Source organism: Meriones unguiculatus, chromosome 3, assembly GCF_030254825.1.
Source record: "Meriones unguiculatus strain TT.TT164.6M chromosome 3, Bangor_MerUng_6.1, whole genome shotgun sequence".
In the NCBI taxonomy this organism is placed as follows: domain Eukaryota; kingdom Metazoa; phylum Chordata; class Mammalia; order Rodentia; family Muridae; genus Meriones; species Meriones unguiculatus.
In genome coordinates, this window is record NC_083351.1 from 19,577,058 (window position 1) to 19,595,240 (window position 18,183).

At 52.2% G+C, this 18,183-nt stretch overlaps 1 protein-coding gene across 1 annotated transcript in view; it reads left to right on the forward strand.

The window, feature by feature from the left end:
* Positions 1–17,666, forward strand: part of Oprd1 (opioid receptor delta 1) — a 38,697-nt gene extending 21,031 nt beyond the window's left edge. Inside the window, exons 2-3 of the mRNA XM_021651385.2 lie at positions 4,961–5,310; positions 9,168–17,666. Of these exons, the coding sequence (XP_021507060.1) occupies positions 4,961–5,310; positions 9,168–9,709 (892 nt within the window). The 3' untranslated portion in view covers positions 9,710–17,666. The remainder of the gene's footprint in view (positions 1–4,960; positions 5,311–9,167) is intronic.
* Positions 17,667–18,183: the final 517 nt, after the last annotated feature.

Below are 18,183 nucleotides of genomic sequence, written 5' to 3' on the forward strand. Positions count from 1 at the left end.
TCACCAAAATGACAAACAGCTAAGCTTCAAGGGAAAATTCTAGGAGTTTTAGGGTGAGGGGAACAGATTGCACCAGGAATCAGAATGGTTGTAGTATTCCAGGTGCCAGGTAGACGATGGGAGGACCATGTTCTGATGGGAAATTATTTCCACCTATGATTATACTTACCACCAAAGGAATTAGAAGTTAGAACGAAGACATTTTCAGAGAAGGCAGTGAAAGCCTCTCCCCTTTAGGCCTTTTCTCAGGCGGTGGCTACAAGATGTGCTCCACCAAAATGAGGGCATAGACCCAGATGCAGGGAGACTTTGGAGCCAGGAAACAAGCATAGCTGTGTGACTGCTCTGAGATCATGTCCAGCCTCCGATGCAAACAGGAGAAGAAACGCTGTGGAAGGGAGAGCGCTAGAAAAACAAAGGGACAGATGTGGCTAAATAGAAAAGCAGTTTAAAGGTCTGCTGAAGTCTAGCAATATGTACATAGAAGTAAAAAAGTGGAAAAAAAAAAGGGGGAAGAGGGTGTTTGAGACCAGAACTCAGGAGATGGAGGCAGGAGAATCAGGAGTTCAAGGTCATCCTCGGTCACACTGAGTTCCACCTCAGCCTGGACCAAAATGTGCTCTCAGAAATCCAAACCGAATAATGATAACAACTAAAAAAGAGGCAACTAACTCAGGGTGAAAAATCCGTTCTAAGGAAGTAGATGTAACAGGTTGTACTCTTTGATTCGGTCACTGGACAGTTACCTATAAAAAGAATGTCAGTTCTGGCCTGGTGAGGTGGCTCAGCAGGTGAGGTGCCTGCTGCCAACCCTGGTGGCCTCTACATGGGCGGAGTAGCATGCATGTGTGTGTGTGTATGTGTGTGTGTGTACCCAAAACAAAAACAACAACCCTAAAAAGACGTGAGGGTTGACCTTAGTGGCCCACACCTAGAGTCTCAGCAGCTTGCTGAGAGGGTTGGCTGAGCCTACAAATAGGAGATGAGCCTGGGAAATACAGTTAGACTCTCTATACAAATATTAAAATATAGTAATTATAAATACATGTACAAAAAAAACCCAAACAAACAAGCCCTGAATGTTTTTCTAAAATGCTGTTCTGGCTCTCTGGGCAGAGGAGAAAGGACTGAATTTCTGGGCCCCTGCAGGGGACAGAGCCATGACTCCTGGCCATTGGCTTCAGGAGGAAGTGGTTTTACGGCCTACATATGCTCCCTGACCCGACCTGGAAACTGTCTCTTCGTTCTGTCTGTGCTGAGCGAGGAGGACCTGGGTTAAAATGACAGGGTTTCAGAAGTGAAGCAGCCTGGAACCAGCTTGTGGAATTGAACCTCCTGAAGAAGTGTCAATTCTCTGCGCCGCTGACCCGTCTCTCTAGCACCAGGATATTTAAAAAAAGAAATTACCACAGATATCTATCTGTGTATGGGTGGGGACATCTGTGCCATGGTGTGCCTGAGGAAGTCAGAGGGCAGCTTGTGGGAGTCGGTTCTCACCTTCCAAAGCGTGGGCCCTGGGGATGGAACTCGGGTCATCAGTTTGGCGACAGGAGCCCTTACCCTTTGGCGACAGGAGCCCTTACCCTCTGAGCCGGCTTGCCACCCTCTGAGCCAGCCTGCCATCCTGCCAGTTCTGAAGCGTATTAGACCTAAGAGTCAGGAGACCAGATGGCGCGTTCCCCGGACGCTCGTGGGGAGCAGGACCGAGGCGAGAGCGTGAGCAGAGAGAGGGCGGCATTCGCTGGGTGGCCCTCTGCGCTTTGTAGATCGGCAGGAATACGATCTTGCGCCCTCTCGGCGCCCGTAGAGTGGAGAGTTGCCCACCAGGCCGACGCAGTGGTGTGTCTCAGGAGACACTGACTGCTCAACAGCCCGTCTGAGGGATGGGGTCAGGGCAGGGTGCAGGTCTGCGGGATGGCTGCGGGGGACTGAGGAGGGCCGTGTAGTGTGCCCCGTGGGCAGACCTACCTTGCCGTGGGGACAGCTGAGTCCTGAACTTGGGGAGGCTGCGACCTGAGTCCATGCAAGCTCACGAGCCCTGGCAGAGTCCCGGGGTAAGTCAGTGAGGCAGTGGTGTGCACTGGAAACACAGCAGCAGCCTGAGAGAAGGCCGTGTCTGAAGAGAGGCCTGGTTAAGTCAAGTGGCAAGCCATGCAAACTCGAGGGGACGAGGGTGGCCGTTAAGCCCGAAAGTCCTGAGGAGGGCTGGGCCCGAGGTGTGCAAGGGAGAGTGGAAAGGCCAGTGTGTGAGGGCACTGGTCAAAGGGTAGCTTTGGAGAGCCTGAATCCCAGAGGGTGGTTGGAGCCAACTTAGGGAACAAAAGGGTGCTTTGGGGAGGTGCCTGGGGGTTGAGAGCGGAAGTAGGGTGTGATTTCTCCTGAGGCGGGGGCACAGGGGGACCTAAGGAGGCTGTGAGGGCAGGGTGTGGCTGTGGAGGGTCCCTTCTGGGCCCCTCAGCCCCACACGGACCAGCTCCAGCAGCCTCAGCTCCCACTCGGCAGTGGCCCAGCCCCCCTCTCAGGATGCAAGGATCTGTCACAAATCAAAATAGCAGGCAAAGAACAGCCTAGAATTGTTCTGGGTAAGAGCGGAGAAATTAGACGAGTCAGCTGTGGGCTCAAGGCCGCCTCCCACACAGCTGTGATCCTCACTTCTCCAGACGCTGGCAGTTCCGCTGGCTCCGAGGGAAACTTTTCCTTCTCCAACCCCGGAGCAAAGAGTAGTTATTTTGGGAGGGAGTGGGACAGATGCTGGTCTTGGAGGGCAATGCGGGAGTGGTCGCCTCCTCCTCGTCTTCCGCCTCCTCCTTCTCCTCCTTCTTCTAAACCAAAAACCCCTCTGATCTGTCACAGAGGAAGAGCTTTAACAGATGAGCATTTGGCCAGTCCTTCAGACACACCAAGTGTCAAGCTGGGCCTGGTGGGCACATACACATTTTCACATCGTTTGGGAGGCAGAGGTAGGGGGAGCTCTGTGAGTTTGAGACTAGCCTGGTCTACATAGTGAGTTCTAGGACAGCCAGGGCTATGTAGAGAGAGCCCTTCTCAAAAGAAAACAAAAAACGAGTTCAAGGTTATCCTTGGTTATATAGTGAGCTTGAGGCCAACCCGGGCTAGTGAGTCCATATGTCACATCCTTCTGTCCCCACCCCAAAAAAAGAAAAAGGAAAGAGACAAAAGATTCCCTTCTCAGTTTCAAGGAGAATCTAGACTCCTGACTGCGGCCTCTGATCTCCTGGATTTTTTTTCCTCTGGTGCTGGGTATCCAACCAGATGCTGTACCAGTGAGCTGCACCCAGATCTGCTAAATCTGTGTCTCTGGAACTGGGGCTTTTACTCTCCATTCTTAATCAACACACCTCTATTCCAACGGTTATTCTGAATGGAAGCTCAAGAATCACTAGGCAGTCACAGCCTAAAACCCAGTGTCAGAAGAGACAGGGAAATGGGAGCTCCAACAATCAGCAAACCACAGTGAGGAGCCACGGCGAGGACAGAAGACCTCCTGATGGCTTCTGTGCTCTCCCTGTTCTACCCAACGGGGTCCCTACAAGGGTCTTGCTCTTCTCTCTCCTCCTTCCTTCCTTTTTTCTTCTTTTTTTTTCTTTTCTTTTTTTTTTCTTCTTTTTGTTGTTGTTCTTTGAGACACTGTTTCTTTGTGGGTAGCCTTGGCTGTCCTGGAATTCACACTGTAGACCAGGCTGGCCTTGAACTCACAGAGGTCTAGACGCTTGCCTCTGTTTCCCAAGGCTGAGATTACAGCCATGAACCATCATTGCCTGGCTTGCTCTTCTCCTTTAGTGTCTCTCTCTTAACCAGAGTGTGGGTGCTCAATGCTGGTTTTGTTTGTTCGAGACAGGGTTTCTCTGTGTAGCCCTGGCTGTCCTGGAACTCACTCTGTAGACCAGGCTGGCCTCAAACTCACAAAGACCCACCGGCCTCTGTTTCTTTTTAGCTGGGACTAAAGGCGTGCGTCTAGCTTCAATGCTGTTTTTTGATTTTGTTTCGTTGGGAGAGGGTCTTGTGTTTCCTAGGCTGACCTATGTAGCCACGGCCGACCTTGAACTCCTAATCTTTGTCCTGCCGCCCATTCCAAGTGTACACCACCTCTTCCAAGACAGGGTCTCAATATGAAGCTCAGGCTAGCCTCAAACTTGTAATCCTCCTGCCTCGGCTTCCTGAGTGCTAGGTTTACTGTGGTTATAGATGTGCTCTTTCCCTTCCACTGCCCGCAGTTAGGCTCTGCCTTCAGAAAACCCACTTTCCCCACTCTGAGGGCTCTTCGGCCAGAACCTGACACATGAGGCATTGCTCCGACCAGCCTGCCCTTCTCTGGCCTTTTCTGTTGTTGTTAAGATTTTTTATTTTGTGTGTGTGAGTGCTTTGCCTCTGTGTGTGTCTGTTCGCCACATGCCTGCCTGATGCCTATAGAAGCAGTGAGCCTCCATGTGGGCGCTGGGAATCGAACCCAGGTCCTTTTACAAAAATGATGAGTTCTCTTAACCACTGAGCCTGCTCTCCAGCGCCGTAAGTATTGGGCTTGTTTGTTCTTTTTTTTTTTGTTGTTGTTGTTTGAGACAAGATGTCGTCATGCAGCTCAGGCTGGCCTTAAACTTATCATCTTCCTGCTTCTGCCTCCTGCCTCCCCAGTGCTGCAGAGAAGTCCGTACCCACCTGCTCTGAGGAGTGGTGATCAGTTGAGTGGTTCAGAGATCCAATCCCATCTCGGCTTCTGACTCTTTTACTTTTTTTTTTTTTTTGAGAAAAGGTCTCATGTAGCCCAGGCTGGTCCTTACTGCCCAGTCCTCCTGGGTTAGCCTCCTGAATGCTGGGATTGCAGGCACGTGACACCACACTGGCCCTGTCCCTCGTGGACCTCTGGGCAAGCCCCTCCACTCCCCGAGTTTAATGGCAACGGACATCCACGCAGTGGATAGTTACCCGTGTTCTCCCTTCCAAGGTACACTAAGCTGAAGACTGCCACCAACACCTACATCTTCAACCTGGCCCTGGCGGACGCGCTGGCCACCAGCACGCTGCCCTTCCAGAGCACCAAGTACCTGATGGGAACGTGGCCGTTCGGAGAGCTGCTGTGCAAGGCCGTGCTCTCCACAGATTATTACAACATGTTCACCAGCATCTTTACGCTCACCATGATGAGCGTGGACCGCTACATCGCCGTCTGCCACCCGGTCAAGGCTTTGGACTTCCGGACCCCCGCCAAGGCCAAGCTGATCAACATCTGCATCTGGGTCGTGGCTTCGGGGGTCGGGGTCCCCATCATGGTCATGGCAGTGACCCAGCCCCGGGGTGAGTGAGAGAGGGAGCTGCAACATGGGCCCCTGACCACAGGAGGGCCTGACCACCTGGGGGCCTCTGGGGACTTCCAGGGCCTATATTCGGGCAAATAAATGGGAGTGGTTGCCAGTGGGTGACAGAACAATGAAAGGAGAGGGTAGGCCAGCGGGGAGTGGGGGCGGTAGGTGTTTTGAGGATGAACGGCCTGATTTGTAACGCGATTGTGAACTGGCTGGCCAGGACTGTTTGGATGACAGGAGGATGGATAAATGGCCAAGGTGTGGTTGTCACTGATCGATGACCAGAAGAGGCTACAGGCTCCGCAGACTCATCCCAAACTCCCCTTTATCCCACTTTGGAAACCACTGGAGGAGCTGGAGGGATGGCCTAGTGGCTGAGAGGCACATACCGCTCTCTTCCTGAGGACCGGAGTTCAATTCCCAGCACCCACATAAGATGGCTCACAACTGCCCGTAACCCCTGCTCCAGGAGGATCTCACACCTCTGACCTTTGTGGGCACTTGCATTCCTGTGCCCACACCCTCCCCCATACACATAATAATGATGATGATGATGAACCCATGGGAAGTTGCATACATAATATATACAAGGCTATAATCCCTGCACTCAGGAGCTTGAGGTAGCTTCGGCTATGTAGTAAGAATCTGGGGAAAGGGACTCAGTGAGATGATGCAGTTAAGTTGGTAGAGTGCTTACCCAGCATGCACAGAGCCCTGCGATCAATCCCCAGCACTTCAGAAATCAGGCATGGTGCCAAGCACCTATAAGCCCTGCAAAAAGATCAAGAATTCAAGGCTAGGTTTAGCTCTGTAATGCATTTAGCTCTGGGCTACATGAAACCCTGCCTCAGAAACAAAGGAAGAAAAACGAGAACCTCCCCCCCAAAGAACAAAACCAAAACAAACAAACAAACAAAACAATACCAAATGTCGTTTGGCCAAATGAGCAAAGCAAGGCCTAGAGAGTCCCACAGGGAGTGGCAGCCACGTGCGTCTCCTGGGCCTTCCTTCTTAGTTTCCATAGCTGCTATCACAGACATCCCCAGAGTTCAGGGGCTTCACGTGAAGGTTGATTTCCCACTCCACTGCGATCCGTTGGGAGGGAGGACAGTTTGGGGGTACCTAGGCCACCAGGGGACGTGACCAGATCTTCCACTGTTGGCATCTGGCCAGCACGTAAATACAGAAAGGAAGCCGGGGGAAATCATAACCACTTTTCAGTGTTATTGTTTGTCCCTTCCTAGTGTTGGCTGCTCCTCACGTGGCGCCACCTTGATGTCATGAAGTCTGGAAGAGTCCTACACCTTAGCAAGCAACCTGTGGGCCACATTATTCATAGACAAGGCAGGAACACCTCTCTCCCTCCCCCCTCCTTTTCTCCCCCTCTCCTTTTCTCCCCCTCCTCCTCTCTCCCTCCCCCCTCCTTTTCTCCCCCTCCTCCTCTCTCCCTTCCCCCCTCCTCCTCTCTCCCTCCCTCCCTTCCTTCCCCCTCCTCCTTCACTTCCTCCCTCCCTTCTTTCCCCCTCCTCCTTCTCTCCCTCCCTCCTTTCCTTCCTTCTTCCCCTTTTCCTCTCTCCCTCCCTCCCTTCCTTCCTTCTTTCCCCTCCTCCTCTCTCCCTCCCTCTCCCCCCTTTCTCTGAGGCACAATGTGGTGATGCATGCCCATAGCCCCAGCACACAGGAGACTGAGGAGGATCTTGAATCCAAGGCCACTTTACATGGTATATTTAGATTCTGTCTGAAAGGAAAAAGAAAGCAGGATCAAGTCAGGTGGTTTAGTTCCAGCCTCACAGGCGAGCATTTGATGGAAGTTGACCTTAGGCCCAAGGACCCTGGCCTCAGGACTCTCCTTCCTTTTGGTCCCTGGGTAGAAGTCTGTAGAGGCTTGATGCTCTGGGTGAAAGGGGAGAAGGATTGGCAGGGCACCTCTTAGACACCTTGAACCGCAGGAAGGCAGGGCCCCCAGGGCCATTATATAGCCAGTGAGGAATTGGTTCTGACTGCGCAGCAGGGCCCCATAGCTCACTGCCAGCCTTCAGTTTACACATCATTAACTGTAGCCCTGCTGGGAGTGGAGCCAAATGGGCCTTATCCCTCCTCCCTCCTCCTTCCTCCCTCTCTGGGCATCCCCCACCACTACACACACTGATCCTCAGTCATCCCCAGGAGCCCTGCCAGCCTGTACTACCACAGACAGCCCCTTTCTCATGACTCTCAAGCTGCAAGTTTAATTGTGTGGCTCCAAGAGATCATGGGCATCCCCTGGGCCAGCTTCAGGCCTGATCAGGACCCTACAACATCCTCTGAGACTCTGCTCTGGGCCAGAACAGGAAGCTCCCCTGTCTCTTCCTACAGGGCAAGAGTTGGGAAGGGCTGGCTGTTGGGAAGGGCTTTGCTTTTGGACATAGTCTAGCTTTGCACTTGAGAGCCCCCTGCCTCAGTCTCCTGAGTAGTGGGATTATAGGTGCTTGCTACCTCACCTCGTGCAAAGTGGTTCTTGACTTTAGCTGACATCTGCCTAAGACCCAGGCCCTGACCTCTCTAGGCTCCTATACATATCCGCTCCTCTTTCCTCTGGGTGCATCAACCATTTGAACCCCACTGAGCTAAATACTTTATGGCTCTGAGTCTGTTTCACCCTCACAGCTGTCTTAAGAAATGTGCTTGGGGCAGGTAGGGATGACAAGATGGCCCAGCAGGTAAAGGTATCTGCCACTAAGCTGACAGTCTTGAGTTTGATCCCTGAAACACAAATGGTTTGAGGAAAGAACTGACTCCTGCAAGCTGTCCTATTACTTACACACACATACAGAGAGAGAGAGAGACAGAGAGAGAGCGCAAATAAATCTAAATATTACTAAGGAAATGTACACTATTAGCCCCACCATAAAGAAACTTGAAGACAGTGAGTAATTTGCCCAAAGCCACATACATTTGGGCTGGAGTCAGGCTTTTGTTTTGTCTTTCTTTCTTTTTCTTTAGACTTATTATGTATACACTGTTCTGCCTGCGTTTATGTCTGCACACCAGAAGAGGGCACCAGATCTCATTATAGATGGTTGTGAGCCACCATGTGGTTGCTGGGAATTGAAAGCAGGAGCTCTGGAAGAGCAGCCAGTGCTCTTAACCTCTGAGCCATCCCTCCAGCCCCTCGTTTTGCTTTTTGACACAGGTTTTCTCTGTGTAGCTTTGACTGTCCTGGACTCACTTTGTAGACCAGGCTGGCCTCAAGCTCACAGCCATCCACCTGCCTCTGCCTCCCCGACTGCTGGGATCAAAGGTCTGCGCCACCATGCCCAGCTGGCTCTTTTTAAAGATGGGATCTCATGTAGCTCAGGCTAGCCTAGAAGTCAATATAGTCAAGGATGGACGACCTTGAACTTCTACTCTTCCTCATCGCTATCTCCTGAGTGCTTGGGTTTCATGCATGTGCCATCAGGCCAAGTTTATACAGTGCTGGGAATTGAACGCAGGGCTTCATGCATGCTACGCAAGCACCCCCAGGCCTGACTCACCCTCAGAATCAATCTTCAGTCCTGATCGGTCCACTGGAGCAATTCTGAAAACAGGTAGGAGGTCTGCCGAGCTAACAACAAATGATTGACACGACCGGGACACGATAAATTATTACTGCCGTCCATGGGCATAGAGGCTTACAAAGGACCTGGAGAGGACATAGAAGGGGACCTCCTAGAGGAGGGCAGAAAGAGGAGTTCACCAAGTAAAGGGACAGCCTAGGTGTGAGAATCCCCGGGACGCAGTCAATCATCTTGGAAAAGTGACAAGCAGACAGAGCCCCTTAGGCACACAGGCCCCTGATCCCTGGCTTTCCTTGTTTCTCCGGCTCAGATGGAGCGGTGGTATGCATACTCCAGTTCCCCAGTCCCAGCTGGTACTGGGACACGGTGACCAAGATCTGCGTGTTCCTCTTCGCCTTCGTGGTGCCGATCCTCATCATCACTGTGTGCTACAGCCTCATGCTGCTGCGCCTGCGCAGCGTGCGCCTGCTGTCGGGCTCCAAGGAGAAGGACCGCAGCCTGCGGCGCATCACGCGCATGGTGCTGGTGGTGGTGGGCGCCTTCGTGGTGTGCTGGGCGCCCATCCACATCTTCGTCATCGTCTGGACGCTGGTGGACATCAACCGGAGCGACCCGCTTGTGGTGGCCGCGCTGCACCTGTGCATCGCCCTGGGCTACGCCAACAGCAGCCTCAACCCCGTGCTCTACGCCTTCCTGGACGAGAACTTCAAGCGCTGCTTCCGCCAGCTCTGCCGCGCCCCCTGTGGCCGCCAGGAACCCGGCAGCCTCCGCAGTGGCCGCCAGGCCACCGCGCGTGAGCGCGTCACCGCCTGCACCCCCTCCGATGGCCCGGGCGGTGGTACTGCCGCCTGACCTACCCGGCCCCCCCCCAGCGCCCCTCCCAAGTGAAGTGACCCAGCGGCCACCCCGAGCCCCCTAGGAGGTCGTGGCCACCGTCTGGGCAGCTAGTAGGGGGCCTGCACAGAGGGGAGGCCTCTGGTGGGGGCGGGGCCTGTGGGGTCCAAGGCTCTGGTTTGGCGGGGTGGAGGTGAAGCTGGGGACTCCAGAGAGTCACCCCTAAACGGGACCTATTAGTGAGGCCTCTGCAATGGGGCAGGGCTTCAGCCTGGGATAACCTCGGGTTCTGGCCTTTTGAACACGCAGGTCCAGTCTTAAGACCAGCTCCAGGAACCAGGAGAGACCGTGATGGGGTCAATGACTTGATGATGGAGCTGAGTCTGGGCCTTTGTGGCAGGGGAGGAGCCTCTTCGAAGGGGAGGTGAGGGGGCAGGGCAGTCAGGCAGGGCAGCTTAGAGTTTGGTCAGGAGATAAGCGCCCTCCCCGCGGAGGGGTCCGCTTCGGAGAAAAGTCAAGGCGCTCAGGACCTTCTCACTACGGGCGGAGGCCATGACTTCTCTGTAAGAGAATTCAAGCTGGACCTGGTGGTGCAGGCCTGTGTCATCCCAGTCATGCCGGAGGCTGAGTCTGGCCAATTAAAGCAGCCCGGGCAAACTTAGTGTTTCAAAATAAAAAGTAAAGAGGCTGGGGATTCAGCTCAGTGGTGGGGTGTTTGTGTGGGGTTCCGGGATCAAGGAGACAAAACAAACAAAACCCTTCCAAACGGCAAAACCAAACAAAAAGTAAACCATACAGACGAGCCTAAATTGAACCCCATCCACAGCCCTGTGTCCCTGTGTGGCTGGGGACAGGCCAGTGGGCAGAAGCGGAGACTCCCTGGGTACTGAACAAGGCCCCCAGAATCAAGTTCTAACGGGACCCCTGAGGCCCAAGGAGGAGTGAGAGGTTCCAGGCTCCAAAACCGAGGAAGCCTTTGTGTCAAGAAGTAGGAAGTACAGATTGAGGTGATTAAGGACAACACGTGCTGTTCTTGCAGAGGACACAGGTTCGATTCCCAGCACCCGCGTGGCAGCTCACCCTCTGTCCCAGTAGATCTGATGCCTTCTGACCTCTGTGGGCACCAGGCATGAGCACGGTGCACATACATAACGCAGGCAAGACACTCACACACGTAAAACAATAAAATAAGTCTTTTAAAAAAAAAGCGGGAGTTGCCCGCGGTGACCCACGCCTTTAATCCCTGCACTTGGGAAGCAGACTCCGGAGGATCTCTGTGCGTTCTTGTCCTCCATAGCGAGTTCCAGGGCTACACAGTGAGACTCTGTCTCAAAAAAGCAAAACAAAAAGTGTGTGTTGGGGAGGGGAGAGGCAGGGGGTCAAGGCTTCAGCTGACCGTTTTAATCCTGAAGCCCAAGGGTGGATGTTTTTGGGGTTCTCGGGGCCCTAGTATATGCAGCTCGGTACTGGAGCACAGAGACCCATTTTGGCTGAGCACCCCATATGTGGCACCTCAAGGTGAGTGAGGTTTAGACCCTTGATTAGGACCTGGGGGGAATCCCTTTCCTTTCTCAGCGTCTGGCTGCCCTTCAGATGTCTGGCATCTGTGGCTTTCAGGGACTGGGGCCGATTCTGAAGGCGCCGGGGAAAGAGGGCTCTGACGGTAGTGACGTCAGCATGGCCCTTTACCCCCGGGTCCCTCTTCTGCTCAAGCTGCTGAGGGAGGACATAGAAACGTATCCAGGCACCCCTGGACCCTAGCTCCCCTGAATGTCATCATTTGCCCTATCCCCCGTGCCTCCCCCACTGCCTGAGCAACCTGCCCCTGACTCCCTATTGAAGCAGCCTGCTGACATCCTTGTAAAAACAAATTTAATTCTCTTCCTTTTTTGGGACAGATGGAAAGAAATTGACGCCTTTGTCTCAAACAAAAAAAAAAAAAAAGAAAAGAAAAAAAAAGAAAGGAGCGAGAGAGACAATATACCTCTTTTCTTTTTTGACAGCCACTTCATTGGAACAAAAGCTGGAGGCTGTCACTCCAGCAGGGACTGAACCAGCCTTCAGGGGAGGCAGAGCTAGGCGAGCAGGAAGGGTCCCTTTGATGGACAAAGTACGGTCCCTTTTCTCAGCATGACGTCCTTCAAAGCCTAGGACCTTGGGAGCTCTGTACTTTGGGATGTAGTGTGATAGTCACTGCTGGCGTCAGGCCTGCTCAGCCACCCTAGCCTGGAACCTAGTCTCTCAGCTGACCTTCACCACCCAAATGGACAAGGTGATCACCACACTAAAGGTGCTCCTAGGTACTCGCCACTGGAGATTCCTAGAGGAGGTAGCAGAGAAAGGGGACAGTTAATCAGGGCAGACTCCTCAAGCAGGTGACACAGGCTTTAGAACTGTGTAGCATGTGGCCCAGGCTGACCTTGAACTCCTGATCTTCCAGCCGGGAGCCTCCGGAGTATTGGTATTACAGGTGTGGTTTCGAGATTGCTTAAACATTGATTGAGTGATCGTGTCTGTGTGGGGACATGCTCCTGACTGAGTGATTGTTTCTGTGTGGGAACATGGTCCTCCCACTGTGCACATGTGGAGGTCAGAGGTCAGGGCACAGTTTGGGAGAGTTGGTTCTCCTTCTGCCTTGTGGGTTTCTTTCTAGGGATTGAGCTCAAATCATCACGTTTGGTGGCAAGGACCTTTACCCTTTTATTTATTTGTTATTCATTTGTTTGTTTAGTCGTGTGTGTGTGTGTGTGTGTGTGTGTGTGTGTATGTATGTATGTATGTATACACTGGCCTGCCATGCACCTCCCAAGTGCTTAGATCATAGACATGTGTTACCACATCCAACAAGATCTGGCTGCTTTTATTTATTTTATTTTTTTATTTTTCCTTTTCTGATATTGGTAGGCGTCTGACCGGAGATCAGCCTCAGCTGGGCCCGGACCGTGTGTAGTAACGTGAGCATCCCGAAAGCCTACCAGGCTGTGCACTCTGGGCACTGTGACTGGGAATTCAGTCAAATGCGTCTCCTCTCTCAGAAAGCTCCAGCCAATGCTGGGAAGCAAATCATACGCAGGTGACTGCGTGCAGTTGTGGCAAGAGCAGTGACAGGAAGCCCCGGGGAGGACGTCCCTCAGAAGTGCCTTCTAACTAAAATCACGCTTGCAACAACTTTATAAGAGGTGGCAGAGGGTCAGGGGTTTTAAAGGATGCACAGGAGTTGGCCCCTGAGACGGCAGAACAGTGTGTGGAAAAGCATGAGTACGTTTACGTGCATGGCAAACCCAAAAGTTACGGGCAGTGGAGACACAGAACTTGCCTGAGTGCCGTGGGACACCAGGCTTGGTGCCAAGTGCTCTATGCACCTATCTCAGCTCTCCCTCCCTCTCTCTCTCTCTCTCTCTCTCCCTCTCTCTCTCTCTTTGTGACAAGGTCTTACTGGCTGGCTTGAAACTTGCCGTATAGACCAGGCTGGCCTTGAACTCACAAAGATCAGTCTGCCTGTGCCTCTTGAGTGCTGGAATTAAAGGCGTGTGCCACACCTGGGTAGTATTCTCATTTTATATATATGTATGTATGGTTGGTTGGTTGGTTGGTTGGTTGTTTTTTTGGGGGACAGGGTTTCTTTGTGTAGTCCTGGCTGTCCTGGAACTTGATCTGTAGACCAGGCTGGCCTCACACCATCTGCCTCTGCTTCCCAACTGCTGGGATTAAAGGCGTGCACCATGCCTGGCTGGCCTCAGAGAGATGAAGCTGCTTTCCCCTGAGTCACCTTGTCAGGAGTGGCAGAACTCAGGTCAGGAATTCTAGAGAAAATCCCCAGGTCCAAGTCTACTGTGAATTCTGGGCACCGGTGGAGTAGAAAGCCATTCCAGCTCCTGCCGGAACCCTGGGACGAGGGGTTTGAAGACTTAACAAAATGGGAGAAAAGGGCAATTTTCTGTGAACTTTTGTTCCTCCCGAAGTTCTCCAAATCTTTGCCTTTCAAAATGTACCGTGCACAGTGCATTTTTAAAGCTGCAAATTGACAGTGTAATTCTAGACTCTCACAGGTCTCTTCCTCCCCAAAATTTCCACTCCTTTCTCTCTGAGAGGTGGGAGGGAAGATTTTGCCTTTGGTTTAAAAATGCCCTACGGTTTCCAGTCTCTTCTTGATGTCCTAGAACTCTGGATGAATGCCAGACTCTGAGGTTGGCTTCCCCTCTCAGAGTCTCAGTGCCCCTAGAGTGGACTTTCTCTGTAGAGCGGCTATGAGATTACCTGGCACTGGCAGGTAGCTGTGACTGGAAGACAGAGGACAAGGTAAGAGCTGGAGACCCAGAGGGAAATATGCATGGTCTTCCAGGGTGCAGCGAGGAAAGAGGAGTGTGGGAATCTGGCCTTGCTTCCTGGGCTCAAGAGCCACCAAGGGGAGTGAGAAACCACTGGAGGAGCAAGGGGAAGAAGGGGAGAATGTGCTGTCATGGAAACGAGAGGAGGAAGGTGTTCCCAGGGAGAGGGAGTGATGGATACTGTCAGGTATAGTGGAGAGGACTGGGTGCAGGGGGCAGGAGGGTAATAATGGGAGTACACCAGAGATCTCAAATTCAGTCCCCGACGTGGCCAAGAAGAGCCCCAACTCGGCTTCAAACCTCAGCCCCTGAAGTTAAACAGGTCCATGAGCTAGCAAGTTTGTTCCCACAAACTTGTGTTTCCTGCTAGATGTCAGAGAATGGGCAGTCTCCAATAAGATGGCCAGTGTCTGTTTAGGTTCTTAAATTGGCTGGATTCGCAGATCTTAGGCAAGTCATGGCACCCCCAAGAGTTCCCTCTGAGCACTCCGATATTTCCAAGTTACATGCCTACGGAAGCTCCTTGCACATAGTGGCCCCAATACAGGGTTCTTCCCTATAATAATGCGAGTGCCAAAGCTGACTGTTTCACTTTGAAATGCCTGGCAAGTTGGAGATGGCATTTGGCATCTGGAGAGTTACTGGAGCATCCATCGAGTGCCCTGCCCCGGCTGAGCACCTGCCGGGTCCAGTCCAAAGGCCAGACTCCAGCTCTCAGTGTCAGCAGCAGATTCTGAACCTAGAACTGCAGAGCCATAGGAAGACTCTAAACTCTAGACAGGGAGGTTCTCTGCTAGGTCCTGGCCTCAGCCCTTACACACAAACCACTCACGGAATAGGGCCTCGAGAGATGGCTCAGCAGTTCTTCTGAGGACCCGAGTTCAGTTCTTAGCACCCAAACCAGGCAGCTTACAACTGCCTACAGGGAATTCTAGGGGAATCTGACCCCTCTGTCCTCTGCAGGTGGCATCATGTGTATAGTGGACACACACACACATATCTGCATGCAGGAACTCTATGCATGTTCCCACACCTTCCTTCTCTCACTTGAGTCAGGATCCCAGGTAGCCCAGGTTGGCATTAAACTCACAGTGTAGGGAGACCTTTAATTCCCAATTCTCCTCTCTCCACCTCCCAGGTGCTGGGGTTACAGGTGTCCACGACCACGTGATCTCTCTTCAGGTTATTCTCTGTCTATTCCCTTTGTTACCGCCGGACACTGGGCAGGTAGTGCATTTGCTAGGAGTGATGCAAGAAGAACTGAGGCCTGAGCCCTCACTCTGAGTTTGTGGCTGGGGTTCCCGAGACCGGGACAGTGGCTCTGAGGCTCTGGATGCCGGCAGCTTGGGAGTTCACCCTGGAGCCATCAGGAGCTGATGAGGGACTGCAGGATGGGCACACTGAAGAGGCTGTCAGTCATGTCCAACCAAGCTCTGATGTTGCCATCATGCAGTTCAGACTGGAGAGCTGCTCAATCTAGTTACCACAAAAAAAAAAAAAAAAAAAAGCAAAACTCGGCTGGGTGGAGGTTGCTCACGCCTGTAATCCCAGCACTGGTATTAAAGACAGAGGCAGGTGGATCTCTGAGTTTGAGGCCAGCCTGGTCTACAGAGTGAGTTCCAGGACAGCCAGGAGTATACAGGGAAACTCTATCTTAAAACATTTTTAAATAATGTTTAAGTAAAGTTTATGATTTTCGTTTTGGGCTGTGTGATGTGGTCGATGGGCCAGCCCTCGGATGTCCTGGCCTGGGTCTAGCCCCAACATCAACACCAGGAGGAGGCGTGGTGCACAGCTGTAACACTGTCATACAGTGGCTCAGTCCCCCCAAACTGACTACGAGGCAGCCATTATTATGAGGCTCCGTTCGGGGAGGCGATGGCCTGTCTATGATTGTCTCTTAAGGACCCCGTGCTAGGGTCTGTGTTGTCTTGTAACCCTGACAGCACCTGTGAGCCACCTAAAAACCTGCTGCAACTTTGGCAGGCTCGTCTCACATTTATTTCTTCCTGCCTTGAAGGCCAGCTGGTCTATGATATTTTGACCACCTGTCAGGTCTTCGCTCTATCATCTTGGGAAAGACTCTCAGCCCATCGCCTCTAGATTTTGGTAGCCAGATGGGTGTGGTGGTATATGCAGAAAGCTGAGGCAGGAGGCTCTCACATTCTGGGCTACATGGTGAGATCCTGGCAGCAGCAGAAGAAGAAGAGGAGGAGAAGGAGGAAGAAGAGAGGAGAGAGAGAGAGCTGGGTGTAGTGGCTCATGCCACATGTAATCCTAGCACACACCCTCACTGGGACAGGAGAATTGCCATGATTTTGAGGCCAGCCTGGGTTCTAAGACTGAGACCTTGTCTCAAAAAAAAACAGAACAAAATAAAACAAAAAGACAACAACCTCCAAACAGGCAATAACTGCAAAAGATGAAGCTTACTTGGTGAGAATTTGAGATTTAGAAAGAAGGTGTGACATTCCCTCAGGATGGGATGTAGAAAAGGGAAATCCTGGCGGAATCCAACCAGATTTACTCATCTCACTGACAGCACCCAAGAAGTCTGCAACCCAGTTTACTGGGTGATATCATTACTTGGGAGGTCGTTTTGTACCACCTGCTCTGGAAAAGAAGTACCAGCTAAACCTGCCATCCTACCCCAACACAGAGTGTGTCTACCGTCTACAGTAAGGGAGGCGGGCGGGCAGGTTTCTCAATAAAGACTTGGTTCCTTCTCTCTTGAAAAAAAAAAAAAGAAAGAAGGTGTGAACGAGAGGCCTTGCATTATTTGGTCATGGAAACTTCCAGCAATCATAGGTAGCAAACGCTCAACAGACAGGAGGCTTTTATTACCTTGTGTTTAGTTTTTTTCTGTACCAACCCTTGCCTCTCTTCTCATCCCCACCCCACTTTCTTTTCTTGATAAGGTCTCTGTGAAGCTCAGACTGGCCAAAATAGCTCCTCCTGCCTCTGCATCCCAAATGCTGGGGTCACAGGCAAGAGCCCCCATGCTCTATCACCCCCTGATTCGTAATGCTGGGGGCAGGTCACAGCAAAGGACTTTTTCTTGTAAATATGTCCTCAGGTCTAAGAAAGCAGTTTCTTTTTCTCCTCCGTTCCTTTCATGTGCTGGCCTCTCTTGGGTCCCTGGGACCCAAGAATAAGGGACAACCTAGGAGAGAAGCAAGGTCACTGGTGGCCATTGGCTGAACAGCATAGTCACAGAGAAGGAATCTCTGGAGAGGGACTCTGGAGAGTCTCCTGTTAGATCCCAAGATGGAGACAGGGAACAAGGCTTTGACTCTTTGCCCTCTGCTTCCTTGCTGTATGTCTGGCCAGTGTCTCTCTGTCTCTGGGCCTCTGCATGATGGAGGGGTAGAGATGGGAGTTAATGGGGTCAGAGGGACCTGCCAGCTTCCGCCCTTGACTCTTCCCAAAACAGACATCAATTGGTAAAAAGCCACTGCGTATTTATCCGGAGATGGGGTGGGGCGATGATTTCATTGTTGGCATGTTTGGGGGGGTGAAGGAGGCAGACGTGGCGCAGACGGAACCTGCCTCACACCCTTGGCTTTTGTTCCACCCCAGATCCCATCCAGTGTCAATATCCAACTTCTATTTTCCAAATAAAGTGAGCTTGGTTCTCCAAATTATAACTCTGGATCTTTTTCTTGTCTTTTTCTTTTTTTCCTCCCTCTGTGAGACAAGGTCTCCTACGTGGCCCTGGCTGGCCTGGAATTCACAGAAACCTGCCTGCCTCTGCCACCGGAGTGCTGGGTCTTTCTTGTTCTCTCTCTACTTGATTATCTATTACAGGTGTTTGTGTATGTCTGTATGGGGAGGGGCTTGTGCCACGGCACACAGGTACAGAGCGGAGGTCAACTCTGTGGAGTTTTCTCACTTTCTACTTACATGGCGTCAGTTTTTTGTCGGCTTGACATAAGGTAGAATCACCTGGGAGGAGGAACGCTCAGTTGAGAAGATGCCTCTCTCAGACCGGCCTGTTGGCAAGTCTGTGGGGGCGGGGTTCTGGTGTGGGAGGGCCCCGCCTAGCGTGGGTGGTGCGGCCGCTCCGCAGGTGGTCCTGGGTGATTTTGTTAGGAGCTGCAGGCTGAGCAAGCCTTAGAGAGCAAGCCATTGAACTCCCTTCTTCAAGACCTCTGCTTCAGTTCC